Consider the following 15,622-nt stretch of genomic DNA (forward strand, 5'->3'; position numbering starts at 1 on the left):
CCGTGATGGATGGAAATGACTTGAAAAATTGGAAAAAGTTGAGTGGGTTGGGTTTTTCCATTAGTTAGACGATTTCTGAAACTTATGATATGTTATGTGAAATAATGGCAAACACGCAGAGCATACTTAGTTTTTTACAGAGCCCTTCCCTGAAGTGTAATGGTCTTAGTTAGGAAAAACAAAAAGTTTGATACAATTTCTCTCACTTTCCATTAATTTCGGTTGTCCAAGCGTGAAACTAGCATTTGTGAAGGGGAAAAACAACGATTCATTTTAGCTGATTTTAACGAGACTAATTAATATAAAAAACAGCAGCTTTTAATTAGGCCGCATGACACACACAAAAAAGCAGCGTTCTTTGACAAGCGTAGCGTGAAGTGAATCCGGCAGCACATTCGCATTGACGCATTTCACCAGCCTGACCAAATTAAAAAGGACGGGGGAATATAATTTATCCCTCCGCGAAATTAATATTGGCAGCGATATAATAATGAAACCTACCTGTCGCTCTCACCCTCAACGCGCTTATTAATATCGAAAAGTTGTGATAAAATTTATTATTAATAAATTTTGCACGCCCTCAGTGACAAGGAAAAAGTATGGAAATTTATATCTGCAGCAGAGGAACTGAAGAAGTGCCGTGAAAAACGACACCCCTTTTGCTCAGCCCCTGCGGGAACCGGCGTGGGTGGCATTGATTCCGCCAGCAAGTGGAGCACAATGAGCAGAGAGCAAGGTGCACCACGAACAACCCGGGATGAATCACAAAGACCTGTTCTGATCCTCAATTTGTTCCTCTTTCTTTTTTCTCTGGCGTACGTTTTACTTGGAGAGCACATACTGCGGAAATACTCTTTCTTTTTCTCGATCCTCGTCAGACAATCAATCACTGACGGAGGACAACGCTGAGTTTGATAAACGTGCGGTAAAAAATTCACACATGAGCCCACTGGAGAGGTGAAATAGTAAAAAAAATCTTCAAGGTGAAGCAGAAAAAAATGTTCCAAATATTATCATTGACCGAGAAGAATAAGTAATTATAATATCATTTAAGAAATCCAGCATGCACAGATATGAAGTGGTATTACAACTAGTGTGCAAGTAATAATGTAATGCTTAATGCTCTAATAAATTTATTATTAGTTATTCTCTCATTAGTTTTATAAAAAAAAAGAAATATTAGTTGCCTAATTTAAAAATTGAACCCAAGTTGTTAAATTGAAATAAATAATGTTATTATAAATATTTAATATAAAGTATATTGAATAAAATTTTTTATAAAAAATGTAATTATTTTTATTTAATATGCTCACAGATTCTTTAATAATAAATATTTAGCTGTATTTAAATCTTAACACCAAATTTTCAATTTTTTTCATTGATAAAAAGAAAATTGGTTAAATCTCTCCAGGCGTATCTTTTCCATTCGTTTTGGAACTGTCTCTATACAGTGCTTTAAAAGCCTCGGAATAAGAGCTTTTATTTTGCGGACCTCATTGTTATTCTTTCACGCTCTATTTTTTTGGCCGATCCATCAACCAAATTAAGTTACGCACACGGTGCGGCCGTATTTACACACACACCTTGGCGCAGTGGTTTGCGGCTTGCGCGCGGAATTAAATATTTACAAAGCGTTCGTTGCGAACCCAAAACCGGGTTGTTTGTTTGTCGCCGCGTGCGAATGCCGCCGCCGCCGGCAGATCCAATTTCGCTGGTTTGTCTGCATCATTCTCTCTTATGCGTGTGTGTTTGTTGGTCGCTCTCCTAGGTACGAATCGCTGTTTATCATTATTCTCTTACACTCGGACCGACTGACCGTGATTGATCGACCAGTGATTGATGGTGTTTTCCCACTCGTTGTGCAAGGCTTAGCAATTAATTCAGAAGGACCTCCTTCCGGCGACCAGGGAATCATGTTGCTTTAGAATGGATTGGCTGGGTTTACGGAAGTGGCGCGTTGATACTCTGCGGACGGATGAAATGAAACGTGTGCCTATCCGCCTACGCTGATCACTTCGGTATCGGAGGGCATTGAATTTTTTTTCAAAACGGAATTTTACGTGAATACTGACACTGATCGAGAACCAACACACAATGATTTGAAATAGCGCTTATAATTTTTTTAATTGAAGCTTCTAATGATTTTCATTTCTGGTTCCGTCCGTTACGACAATAGTTAAAAAAACTAGATAACTTGTGCTTTTATAATTTTAATAATAAAGATAACCATTTAAAAGGGACAGCAGCTCAAACAGACAAAATTCAACACTGTTTTAAATGGTAGAGAAAAAACTTAAAAATATATCTGTAATGAAATTCTATAATAATTTTGAAAATAATTTATCAAATTTTCCAACAGATTTTATTTTCATTTCTGATTAATGCTAAATTTTATTAATACAGTGGGGCTAGTGGCTATGAACAATATTTTTACGCCATCAACTAAAAACTTTTAGGCCCAAGTCATGCTTTCATAATTTATAAAAACAACCCCACGTCGCTCAGAAAACGTGCCCAAATCTCAAAGATTTAATATTCAGACCTTCATTTCCCTGCAGCCGTATTCCACTCTTGGGACCTTATAATGCGCTTGACTGAAAAAGAAAATGCGCAAAGGCTGGAATTTTTCATGACGGCAATCAAGCGCGCAGAATCAGCTTACATAATGCCTTGCTCGACTACAAAAGAACATTATGGCGAGCACGTAGTATGTACGTCCAGCGCATCTCTGCTGAATTTAACATGAGCACGCGGCGAGATAATCTTTTCCTTCAACATTGCACGAAAGACAAGGGGCGCGTTGCTATGAAAGCTCCCTCGAGGCGGAAAAATTCAAAACATTCCCTAATACGCGCCAAAACGAGGAACAAAATAATTGCATTAAATTTAAGAGACAAATCGCTTTGACAAATTTTCCCCGTTCATTATTTCCGAAATGACAATTTGAAAAGAAAGTTTAGCGGAAGAGAGAGTCTTTTCGCAAAACTTTCAGCACTCTGTCACTTTCCTGAAATATATTTCGGGCTTTGTTTCGTAAAGACAGGTGTTGGCGAACAGTCTTGATGAGTTCAAAGGAAGGAAGTGAAATCAGGCGATTTCGCTCGAGACCTTGTTCTCCGAGTGCGACACAAAGCTCTTATGTATAGCGCGGCAGAGTTTGATGAAACTTGGGACGTTTCTCAAAAGCACACACATCACAGCCCCTCTCTCTTCTGCCTTTAATGCCTCTTGCCTCCCGCAGTTTGCTTGGTTTAACTGCATTAAAATGTAATAAGAGACGTTTGCCGGCAAGTGTGTTCGAAATAACACGGACCAATTTCACCACTGATTGAGATTAAACAGCGATAGACCACGCTCTAGATACACGGCGAATAAATCTGATTACAATGCAATCGAGTTTCGCGCTTTTTCCATTTTCAATTTAAAAAATAATTCGAACGTGCCGTCCCGCTCGTTCGACAAAGGAATAGAAATTGGCTTCTTAAAGAGTTGCCCGAATTGATGGCGTGGATAAAGAACAAGAAAGAGCTGGGCGTCGTGATGTGAAAAGACCAAAAGGCCCAAAGGCAGAAACCAGAGGAAGACGTCGAGCAGCGAATCTTCAAAGCGCCTATCCATATTTCACCGCTTCACTTTAGACAGTATAAGAATCGGTACTACAGACAAGAATCTTTCATCTTTCCATGCGTTTGTTTGTTGTTTTTTCGACCATCATGTATTTAAAATAGTTTTATTTGAAGAAGTGGGCCCTCAAGGAGACGTTTATGAGATGAAAATTCAAGCTTTTTTCCTTGTTGAATTATTCCGCAAAAAAAAAATCATACGCTTGTCTTCAAAAAAAGAGGAATACTGGAATAGAGTCCTTGTTTTCTTTCAATAGTTTAGAATAAAAAAATAATGATATTGAAAATAACCAAAAATTTGAAAATGATTTGATTGTTTAAAATTTAATTAAGTGCTCGAGTATTCATTGTTGTCTTATCGAATACACTGGCAGGTAAATTTATCAGTTTTGGTTTTCGAAACTCAAAACCAGATTCTCATTCTCAATGTTGTTTTGAGAAACTTGTTGTTGTTGTTGTTTATTAATTTATTTATTTTTTTTTTTTGAAATAATAAAAAACCGCCTAACAATTTGGTAAGGGTCCAAAATCCAATTTCATGATCAAACGCGCTACTCTCACTCTCTGATCTAAAATAAAAATTTAATGTGTTTTGCTCGTGGATCAGACAGTGACAGAAATTGTTACAGCGTTTTTGCCCTTAAATAATAAATAACTTTTCAGGTAGCACAAAGGCCACGAATTTCTTTACCCAACGTTCCCATTTTGTTTTTCATTCAAATAGTTAACATCAAAGTTTTTAAATCACAGACTTTTATTTGTGAGGAAAACACAAGTCCATACTTTGCCTGGATTATTTTGATGATCAATATTCATGCCACTATGATAAAGTATTGCATGGATATGAGTTTTCGGGCAAATGGAAGGCGTCACGCAAATATATGACCGTGTAATCTTTTTGTTGTGTGCAGCAAACATCCACAACCATCAGAACCTTTTACCGAATTCCATTTGCAGATTTCACCCAAACGCTTTTCTGCTCTCGATTTAATTCCACCGGCACGTGTTCGTCGTTTTTCCGAACAAAAAATATACCAAAATGCGGTGTGCAAAAGCCCAACGCATTGAGTTTTGTTGCTCGTATTTTTGAATTGGAAAGAGCCGCGACGAGGCGAAGGGAGGGTTGTTTGAATGAAAAAAAGGTAGTCTTTCTCTCGTGAGCAAAGCCGTTCGAAATGGGTTTGACACAAAGAGAAGCCTCAAATTTAAGTGTGAAATTGCAGCCGACACAAAAAATACAAGAGAGGATGGCATTGCGTACTCACCATGGTGACAGGACTGATTGATCCGAAGCTTCTGATGTACAACTCGCACTGCACGGTCGTCGCGTTGTCTGCGAAAAAGAGAGGCAACAGTTGAGAGAAAATTGACTGGGTATGACAGAAAATGTGTTTATTACTGAAGTATAAATAATTTCTCTCATTTGAAAACAACAAAAAATTAACACAAGAGAAATATCATGTTATTAAATTTTAAGCCAGTTTTTTTTTATTATTCTGACTTTCCTGTGAAATGCTTTTGTCATGACAGTTATGAGGAAGTGGACAATGGAAAAACAAAAAAGTCCCTTTTGATGACATTTGCAGACATCATTACTAAAATGAAAATTAGAGGGAAAATGGAAATTTTTCGCTCATTTAAAAGCTTTTATTTTATGAATATCATTAATGTTGTTGACATTCCTGGAAATAATTTTGCACCAAATAATATCTTCGTTTTAAATTTCCGCCATTTAAATGACGACTGACGAGCAACATCCCTGGCAGAGAAGCTTTTGTCATTTAATTTTCTTTAATGGTCCTTTACAAAAAAAAAAAAATCCAATATGAACTTGTGCAAAATAAAGGCTAAAGAGGATAATTTTCACCGCTTTGAAAAATAATACTAATACAAAGCAGGTGCCATGGAAACAAATTCCCGTACAGGAAATTTAAAAAAAAAACTGTTTGCAAACTGGTTGTTTATTTTGATATTTTTGAAAACCCGTGTTGTTAAAATCAGTAATTGGATAGCTTTTAGCTTTTACGGTGAAATGTTTTGTCATGTTAAAATATTCACCCCTGTTCAATTAATCAATATTATGGCCAATTTGCGATTATTTGACGACCTCGTAAGTAAATGTTGGCCATCGCTTTCAATCAACAATTAATAAAACAATGCCAGCTTGGTGGAAATTTTAATGAGAAGCGGCGCCAGCTCTCGTAAAAACAGAAACCATCGAGTCTGGGCACCAAAGGCCAACAGTTTGTTTGCTTCATGCCAGCTTCTCGCTGACACAGAGTGTTTCCATTGTATTACATTACGACCCTTTGGGACGGCGCCGTAAATTTTAATTAAATCCCCCTAACGTCTGAAATTTCCAGTATATGCAAATTGAATGAAAGTCAACAAGGCAACTTGTGATGAAATATTTAGGCGCAAAGTTCTTCTTTTGAATCATGAGCCGGCCGAATTGCAAATTCCGAAAGATATATAGCGGGGGGCGATTTGACATCACGGTCTGCCGAGCACCAAGAGGCCTTATTGTAATGTCATTATCCAAGTGTGAGAGCTCATCATCGGCGAAGACAATGTCGAAGGGAATGCTGCTGCTCTCTCGTTAATGCCTCCAGTCGATAAAGATGTTAAAGGCCCCGTCATACATGCCAACGGAAAACTAGAATCTGCCTGCACGTGCAGCGTCGTTGTATCAGCAGAGCACCTCCCCTTTGCACCCCCTCACACATGCCCCCTTTAATCTACCCGCGGATTGATTAAATAATTCGATACAACACCAGCCAAATTGCGTCTCGGCTTTAATTAATTTTTACTTACTCAGGTGATTGGTTGGCGTGGCGCGACGGTCGTAGTCCTTTTTCAGCAGGCTGTCCAAAATCTGCAGGTGGTCGATCCGGGCCGTGTTTCTAAAAGGCAAAAATGATAATTTTAGTCTCATGTTCTGGAAAAATCTAAGTAAATAGCTTAAAAAAAGTTCATTTGTAAATAAAAATAATAATGTAGAGAAAATTCATATTATTCAAATTTTTTATGTACGATAATTATCAAACTGAGGGACAAATTAATGTGGATTTTCATCAGAGTAATTATACTGAACATGTTTTGGTAGAATACAACAATAAAAAAGTGCAAATTTACTTTCATGATTTTCAGTATTTTTTTAATCGTTTTTTGTTATTCCAAGCAATATTGAATAATAAGATAATTTTTTAAAGTCTTTTCTTGTAGGAATGAAAAAATAGAGATGATCCACTTTTTTTACCTGTTGTAACTGTTTGTCAGAAAAGAAAAAAGATGTATTTATAAGTAATAAATGATATTTTGTTTTAAATGATGTTATTATTGCATTATAAAATTAGATATTTTGAATAATTTTAATTTAATTTTTGTATTTTTAACGTAACTTTTTTTAATTATTTGTTTTACATAAAATTTATAAAATCTTATTTATAAAATTACTTAAAAATAGCCCAAAAAATAAATTTTCAAGTTTGCAAAACAACCCACTTTGTTTCAAAGTAATTATAAATTCTTTCTCACCTACCACTTTGTATTAATGGTAATTGTAAAAATACTAATTTTAACGGCTGAACGCCTTTTCAACTTAAACTTCTTCTCATACTTAATTCCAAATGTTTAGTGATGTAAGAATATGAATTATATCATAAACTACTTGCATTGATTATGCTGTGCCCTGTGCCTTATTCTTATCAAGAGCATTCTAATTCAATTCCATTCTTATCAAGCTCTCCACTCAACATTTTAATTATTAAGTAATTTTAGCACAATTCTGAGCAAAAACCTCATCAAATGCTGAGGAAATTTAAATTCATGATAATTTCAAAAAAATTTAATATAATAAATCCAACCTAGAAAGCTTTCAACACAAAGCAAAAGAAGAGATTGAAAGTTTACTATTTCCTGTCTTGTTCCACACAGTCTTCAACAAATTGTCCTATTTCAAGCGTGCCGCACTAAACTTGCCAGTCCTTGACAAATAAGAGAGACCGCAGTGCCAAACCACTACTTTTATTCTGCACTTCATTTCGGGCAATTGCCTTCCGTCACCGACACTCGTAATGAAGAGCTTAAGTCGAGTGTATTATGTAATTAATTTTCAAGACTTGCAAGTACACGCACATGTACATTTATTATTTCGCTCTTGGGTAAGCAGTCTTGTGGTCGATTATTTGGAGCGAGGCCAAATTGCGATAAGCGTTTCAAGGGAAATAATGTTTCGGCTCCGTCAAAGTCACGACGCGCGAGACCAGATGAAATCCTTTGACTGTTCTTGCGCGCCCAAGCAATAAATAATTTAACTATTATTCAAACTTCCAAGGGTTTGCCGCTGGCCAGTCTTTTTTGGCAACAGCGAGAAGATCTAAAATTCTATCAACAGAGTGGAGGCAAAATTTTGCCTGCTCAGTTTATGAGACGCACATTATAATAATTGCCTATAGGGATGCGGCAGAGAATATATGAATCGCGTTTGTATAATATCTGGTTCCGGTGGCGCTGCAGAGAATTCTGCTGCGGTTGCGTAAATATTTGATACGTGCGCTTTTTTGATTAGGCAGCAGGGTATCTGCTGAAATTTTGATAATTACACCCCGCAGCCGCAATTTCCGCAACAATGGATGTACAATATTGATTCAGAAGAACTCGCATTCATTGAAGAAGAAAGTCAATATTTGAGTCTGGGCCAGAACTGGTTCACTTCAAAAGTTGCATTAAATATTCGTTTGGACGTAGAAAAGCGAGGCTCAATAAGTAGTGCTATGTATTCTCTCTCTGCTCAACTTTTTCCAGTTCAAAGACTTTGCAAAAGTTGGCTTGCAAATTTGAGTAAACTAATCTGAAGTCTCATGCTCTTGATTGGAGAACATTGTATTATTAAAGACTTGAAGAATAACGTGTTTAAATTTTTTTTAATTAATCATTTTGAACTAAAGCTTAGTTCAATTACTGCTACACTGGCAGACGAAGATTTAATATTTTTTTAATACATTTTATAAAATATCTTATTTCAGTTGCAGCGTTTATTTGCAATATATTTTAAAATCATTTGCTTTATTTGATAAATGGGCCGCCCTCCTTCACTGTGAAATTATTTATAAATTGTTTGTTTAGTTCGACTGAATTTCGTTTATAGCTCTAAAAGTCGGATTTGCGTTTGTTTTTGCTGAAGCGTTTTAGTTCGAAGCAGTCGTCGGTTCTCTGCAAAACTCCAGCTATATGCACAGGTCAAAAACACGCTCCTTGATTAAAAATTTCCAGCCAAAAGCGGATCACTGCCAACCTGACAAGTCAGAATGTGCAGAACGTGAACAAATTGCACAATCCCTTATATTCAATTTAAACCCGCTCTACTTATTCTAGTATATGCCAGACCAAAGCAAACACCAACGCTTAATTAACGTGAGCATTTCCATGTGACAAGGTAAAGTGTTGCGCTATATTTTTGCATGCTGGAATAAAACTGTGTTAATTGGGGCACCGCTAAATATGTCATTATTATTGTTATTTATTCTTCCCAGTAGATAAAATATTTTTGTATTTATTTTTTTGTAACCAGTGTTTTATAATTTTGTAAGCGAGTATAAGTCACGAATTTTTTTTTTAATAAAGAGTCTTTTATGGCAAAAACAGTTTCAAACGCACCAGATTTGACTGGAACACTAAAAGTTAATCTTCCATATTGCAATAGTCTGTTTCAAAAAATTGAAATTCTTATTTTTTCCTCTTCTCTGCCACGCGATAGCTCAGAAATAACTTTTTCTGGATGCTTTTTCTCAACGAATAAAAATATGCGCATCATGTCTTTCCCTGTGGACCATAATCTTCATTTCCACGGCACTTTTGCACATCTTTGTCTTCCCTTTGACCCAGCAAGCCTTGTAAGGCTGCATGTCTTTTTTAGGTCAACACCGCCTTTGAAAAGACAGATTAATTCACTTGCGTTGCAGAAGAAGTTTATTCTGACTGCTCTATAATGCATGCTTGAAGCTTTTAAAAATATCTGCACTTTTGTTAATGTCAATAATATTTTTTTAATAATCCTCTCCGGCTTGCTCGCAAGACCTTCAAAGTTATACCATCAGCCAAAGAAAATGAAAAACTTCTCCGAAGTAAATCGACAAGGCCGTTATCGCCTTGATTCATTTCCCAATTGCACTGCAAGAGATCATGAACGAGTTTTCAACTTAATATATATTTCTTTGACTGTTGGAGGTTGCTGAAGAGAGAAAGAGAAGAGCGCAATTCCACCTCTTGACCTGCTCTCGCTGGTTTGATATAGGGGATGGGGCCGTGGGTGAAAACTTGTTGCTGCGGATGTGAGTGTGTTGCTCTCACAGGCAGACTGACTGACTTGATTACGGCCGCGAACAAAATCCAATTAAAACCGCGAGCGCGTGAACTGAAAAGGCTGCGGTGGCGCTCTGAATGCTAAGCAGTCGGATGAATGGTGAATTTGAATTCAAAAGCTTCAAAACGCATTGCTCGCGGCTGATACATGAAATGTCACATGGAAGTGCTTACTTGTTCATTGCGACTTTTCGCGATGGAACTTTGCTATCAGAGGTATGAGTCTCGCGAGTTGAGAATTGCGACTCCAGAGTGTTGACATGAGCCCTCAGCCATGGAGTGGATGACACAAAGTCTGACTTGGTAAGGCACTGTGCTCAAGGAACTAAATCTTTCTTGGAAGAAAATGAATATTCACGTGGCAAGTTAGCTTAAATAGGCTTAAATAGGTTTAAAAATGGAAATACATCTGAAATTATTTGCTCAAATCAGTGGTAATATGTGTGGATTGAGTTCCAAGTACTTCTTGAATTGGCAATAAATTACAGAATTCAATTTCAAAATTAAAATAAATTTAATCTAGAATCTAGTCATTATCAAGATTTATCAAGTTTTTGTAATGTCAAAAAATTGAATTTGCAGTTATAAAAACTGTTAAAATAATTAAGAGCAGCATTGAGCAGCAAGTTAAATTCAGCAATCAAAAAATGAGGAAATCTGCGCTTGATTTTTCAAAATGCATAATGAAAGGCTACAATACAATTTTATTAAACCATGGAAGGCTTAATTTATGTACATTATTTATAATGATTATTTATCATTATGAGCTTCTTTTATTTTTGAGTTTAGTTTATATTTTTCCTTTATTTTATTTTAATTAAAAAAGGAATATATATATTATATTTTTGCACAAGCAACAGGAAAGTCAATGTTTTTACTTGCAATAAAATGCTGATTAGATTAATTGAAACAAATTTAAATTAGCTCGTTGTAAGATGGCACAAGTATTTCCAGATAATATGTGAAAAAAAAAATGAATCTTACAAAGAAAATAAAACTCTGCCTATTTTAGTTAGTTTTGGTTCAAACAAGACAATAACTTAAGTTTATAAAGCAAAACACTTGACCGCAGGTCGCCTTTTGGGGTTAGTTGTTCTTTAATTAAATTATTATTTTTTTGCAACAAGATTTGCCTGGTTTTAATTTTTCATGAAATCTACCATTCAATTTAAATAATTTAATATGTATTTGGATGAATCCATATCAAATTAATAAATTTTCCTTTAACATGTCTCATGGTGTTTATATTTTTCTAAACTTATGTTAGCCTTTGAGTATTATATTCCTTCAGAATGCATTTAAAACGAAGTCTTCAAAGAAGAACGCATCAGTACCTCATCTCTGGCTTATTCCGTCCCTCGGCTATATTTTGCAAATTCAACTGCCATAAGACCTTATGGACACTTTACTGAAAGTTAGCTGTAAGATTTTGAAAGCATTCATCTGGGCGAAAAAAAGTCTGCTGCTGCTGCTTTTATGAGCGCGGAAAAAGAAAAATAAGGAGCAAGCGTTTTCGTCCAAGCGCAGACTTATACACTTTTCTTACGCGCCAGGCCAACAACTCTTTCTCTCTGTCGTTTGCGAGCTTCAAATGGAAAATATGCAAAAGCCGACGGACGACTTTTTAAGTTCATTTGCATATGGAGTCAAGCAGTGGATTTGAAAATGGACGAGCAAGAAGCTTTGCAAAATTTATGACATTCTTACAACTTGTTATGCATTTTCTTGCGTTGAAAGTTTTTGTTATTATAAATTATAATACAATAAACCTTTAAAAGAAATAAGTGCAACAGAAAGACTGTGTTTAATTCAAGTCACGTTTAAGGTTTACTACTGGGGAAATTTTATGCGGCTGATTTTTTTTTTGTAAATTGCGCAAAATTTAAATTCAATTTAATTTAGAATAAATACATCCATGCATGCCAAAACTGGTCACATAAAATAAATCAAAATTCTCAGCCAAATATAATTTGCAAAAGGTTTCCGTGAAATCACTCACCCTTGAGTTGCAATAAGGAAAAGGCCGGCGAGTGACAGAAGCCAAAGGGAGTGAGTTGCGTTTGTAGTCGAGGCTCTCGGAATCATCGCTACTGCTGCCGGACCTAAAAACAATAAAAGATTTACGTCATAAGAAGGCAGGACGCTGTAAATTCATCACATGATCGATGGACAAGAGAAAGAAAGTATAAAGACCACATAGACGTCCGTCCACTGAGAATCAATCAAAGCGAATTCTTTGCTTTCGGGATGATATTTTCCAATTTCATAAATATTTACTAAAAATAATAATCTCCGTTCAAAAACCAGCAAAAATCACTTTCGTTTAGAAAAAGAGCGAATCTTAGAAAGTTGCAAACTCTTCGATAACTTGTAAAAATTAAATGTCAACATCATTAAAAGCGATGGTACGGAGAAAGCTTGTGCCAAAGAAAAGATAATTACCGGTGGCTGCCTCGCTCGCTCCTGCGATGATGAAAATACGTGTTGCTCTCTGTAATGGTGCAGCTGCTGTGGGCGGTTTCGAGGGCTGCAAACCACTGACTGCCTCTCTCTCGCAGAAGAGAGAGCGAGAAAGAGAGAGAGGACGGCGGCCGCCCCCAACCAACCCGACCTTCCGCGCAACGGTGCTTCCATCTGACTGGAACTGGAGGCGCCGACAGGCGCCGGGCGGTTTATGCACAATCGCGGTCTCTAATCGACGTAATTAATTCCTAATTGTGATGCCATCTTACTCTGAAACTTTTGTCTTTTAATATGTTTCGCAGAAGTCGAGTTTTTGCCAAAATTGATGCTTATAAAATAATTGCATGGAATTCTGAGGTTCCATTTTAATTGGAAGTTATTAATATTCATCTTGTCTTAACTCTTGACTAATAATAAGCTGTAATGACAAAAAATATAAAATATTATATTAGATATTAATATTAGTATAATTATGTTGTGCTTTAAGTTTTATTGTTGTAAGTATAAAAATTAACGGTAAAAGTGATTGAAAATTGGGCGTTTAACAGTGTTTGAATTCTTTTAAATTTTAATCAATAAGTTGGGTTTAAGCAGGTTTAATAAGGGTATTAGAAAATATTTAATTTAAATGAGAAAAAAATAAGTGCCATAAAATTTTTATTAATTTTTTTAGTTTACAATAAATTTTCACCAATTTTCTGTAAATCCGCTGAAAATGAAAATCTTAAAAAGTTATACATTTTTTCATTCCCAGTTCTTTTTCAGTAATTTCTGTATTAAAATTTACATTTGTCAAAGAAATGTAATAAAATGCATGAAATATTTTCATCCGGTCCCAAGTTTTGAGAATCTCAACAATCAGAGCAAAATTTTTGATTGTTGCCGAGATAGCTAATTGAGTCCTATGTTATTCTTAAGAGAGTCCATATTATATTTTTGATTGTTGTAATTCCCAACCTGGTCTGACCTTATGTTTATAACCAGTTATTTTGCGCCCTTTGATGTAACTGGGTGCTGGCCTCATGCTAAGATCGGTTCTCATTCAGACCATGTCGCTCTTGCCCAGGCACATAGGCTGACCAGAGACCATCAAAGCAGCGGGTTCAAATCCCCGTAGGGCCGGCCTTTTTAAAACAATTTTTTAGGACCATTGCAATTCTAATTCATGTTTCTTATTAAAAAATCTTCCATGTATCAATGAAAAAAAATTCAAAATGAGTAAAATTAGAGAATGTAATTATTTAAAGTAAAAAATTTTAGAGCACGCTTTTGGAGGACTCGATCTTCAATGGAACGTCTCTTCAGGCACGTTATTGTTTCTAAATTAGATTAATTGTTTAAAAATTTCATCATATTTTGTACACATGACTGCAGAAATTTTAATTTGGAAGAAATAAAATTGTTGGGAGGGAAAAATTATTTTTTGACAAATTGATGCAAAAGTGGGATTCGCAGAAGTATTCAATTGAAACATAACCTTCCATTCTTCCTAACACGTCTTTCTCGGCTCAGGGGCCACCAAATTGCAAAAAACCGGGCATTTTCGGCATCCTTGTGAAACGAGCTTTCCGTCGGTGTGCGTTCGTCGCCCCCAACGGTCGCGGTCATCTCAAAGTTTGGAAATATGCTCAAGATTTTTTTTTTTTCAAAATATGACCGTTTTGAATCGCGAATTTCTCCCAGAATTCAAAATTGACACGCAAGGATATAAACACCTTCGTAAAGCTTGTTTCTTCTAAATTTAGAATCCTGAAGCTCGGACTATTCCTTTGAGTTTGCCCGGTACCTTTTTGGCTCAGATGCACCCACCCTCCCTCCGGCCCTTATCGCGTCAATTTTCATTGTTTGTTGCGATTTTTTTCGAATGTGGATTTAAATTATTATTAAAATTGTGTTCATCATATTTTAAATTTTGTTAAATTAACTCAGTTGTTTTACGTTTTCTTATTTAAATTAAAATAAAAAAGGTATGGAGATTTGTTGGTACAAATTAAAAAAAAAAAAACGTTTTGAAAAATTAATATTTTTAAATCTCTCATTGCATCAGTGATTCCTGGGAAAAATGAAATAATTATCTTTAAATGAAATGCTAGGAATTATTAATTGGAAAGTTGGATACAAGCCAGCGTTTTATTCAGCGCGCTTATGAATAAATCGAATAAATCTCAATTTGTACTGGCACGTTTTCACTTCCGGTCTTACGTCATGCATGGGCAAAGGTCATATGGGCCGATATGGGCAAAAGGTTATGTGGGCAAAGATCAAAAGGTCATATTGGAAAAAGGTCACAAGGGCAAAGGTCATGAGCAAAACAAATAAATGGCGGCAATGTTTGAAGACCGCGCATGCGCAATTAAAAAATATAACTCAATTTTTAGAAAAAAAATGATGAAAAATAATTTAAAGTACTATTGATTTTTTAATAATACCAGGCAAAATTTTAAAAAAAGTATCGATTTTGTTAATGGTGCCAGGAAAATTTCGAAGTATTGATCTGGTATACATGGATTACTTGATTTTTTTTAATAATTAGAAATATTAGGGGAAAACAATAAAAATCGAAGCATTTATTAAATTAATTTAATAAAATCCATAAAATGCATTACATATTTTCACCTGGTCCCAAGTTTTGAGAATCTCAACAATCAGAGCGAAATTTTTGATTGTTGCCGAGATAGCTAATTGAGTACTATGTTATTCTTAAGAGAGTCCATATTATATTTTTGATTGTTGTGATGCGCACCTGGTCTGACCTTCTGTTTATAACCAGTTATTTTGCGCCCTTTGTTGTAACTGGGTGCTGGCCTCATGCTAAGATCGGTTCTCATTCAGACCATGTCGCTCTTGCCCAGGCACATAGGCTGACCAGAGACCATCAAAGCAGCGGGTTCAAATCCCCGTAGGGCCGGCCTTTTTAAAACAATTTTTTAGGACCATTGCAATTCTAATTCATGTTTCTTATTAAAAAATCTTCCATGTATCAATGGAAAAAAAATTCAAAATGAGTAAAATAAGAGAATGTAATTATTTAAAGTAAAAAATTTTAGAGCACGCTTTTGGAGGCCTCGATCTTCAATGGAACGTCTCTTCAGGCACGTTATTGTTTCTAAATTAGATTAATTGTTTAAAAATTTCATCATATTTTGTACACATGACTGCAGAAATTTTAATTT

The 15,622-nt window shown here is 35.6% G+C and overlaps 1 protein-coding gene across 2 annotated transcripts in view; it reads right to left on the reverse strand.

The window, feature by feature from the left end:
• Positions 1–12,525, reverse strand: part of LOC132205022 (glycine receptor subunit alpha-2-like) — a 35,905-nt gene extending 23,380 nt beyond the window's left edge. For both annotated transcript variants that reach the window (XM_059633836.1, XM_059633835.1), the window contains exons 1-4: positions 12,429–12,525; positions 11,986–12,088; positions 6,438–6,526; positions 4,889–4,956 (exon numbers count right to left, since the gene is read on the reverse strand). In XM_059633836.1, the coding sequence (XP_059489819.1) occupies positions 4,889–4,956; positions 6,438–6,526; positions 11,986–12,071 (243 nt within the window). In that variant the 5' untranslated portion in view covers positions 12,072–12,088; positions 12,429–12,525. The remainder of the gene's footprint in view (positions 1–4,888; positions 4,957–6,437; positions 6,527–11,985; positions 12,089–12,428) is intronic.
• Between the last annotated feature and the right edge of the window lie 3,097 nt (positions 12,526–15,622).

The sequence above is a fragment of the Neocloeon triangulifer genome, unplaced genomic scaffold, assembly GCF_031216515.1.
Source record: "Neocloeon triangulifer isolate White Clay Creek 2 clone unplaced genomic scaffold, ASM3121651v1 ptg000002l, whole genome shotgun sequence".
Classification (NCBI taxonomy): domain Eukaryota; kingdom Metazoa; phylum Arthropoda; class Insecta; order Ephemeroptera; family Baetidae; genus Neocloeon; species Neocloeon triangulifer.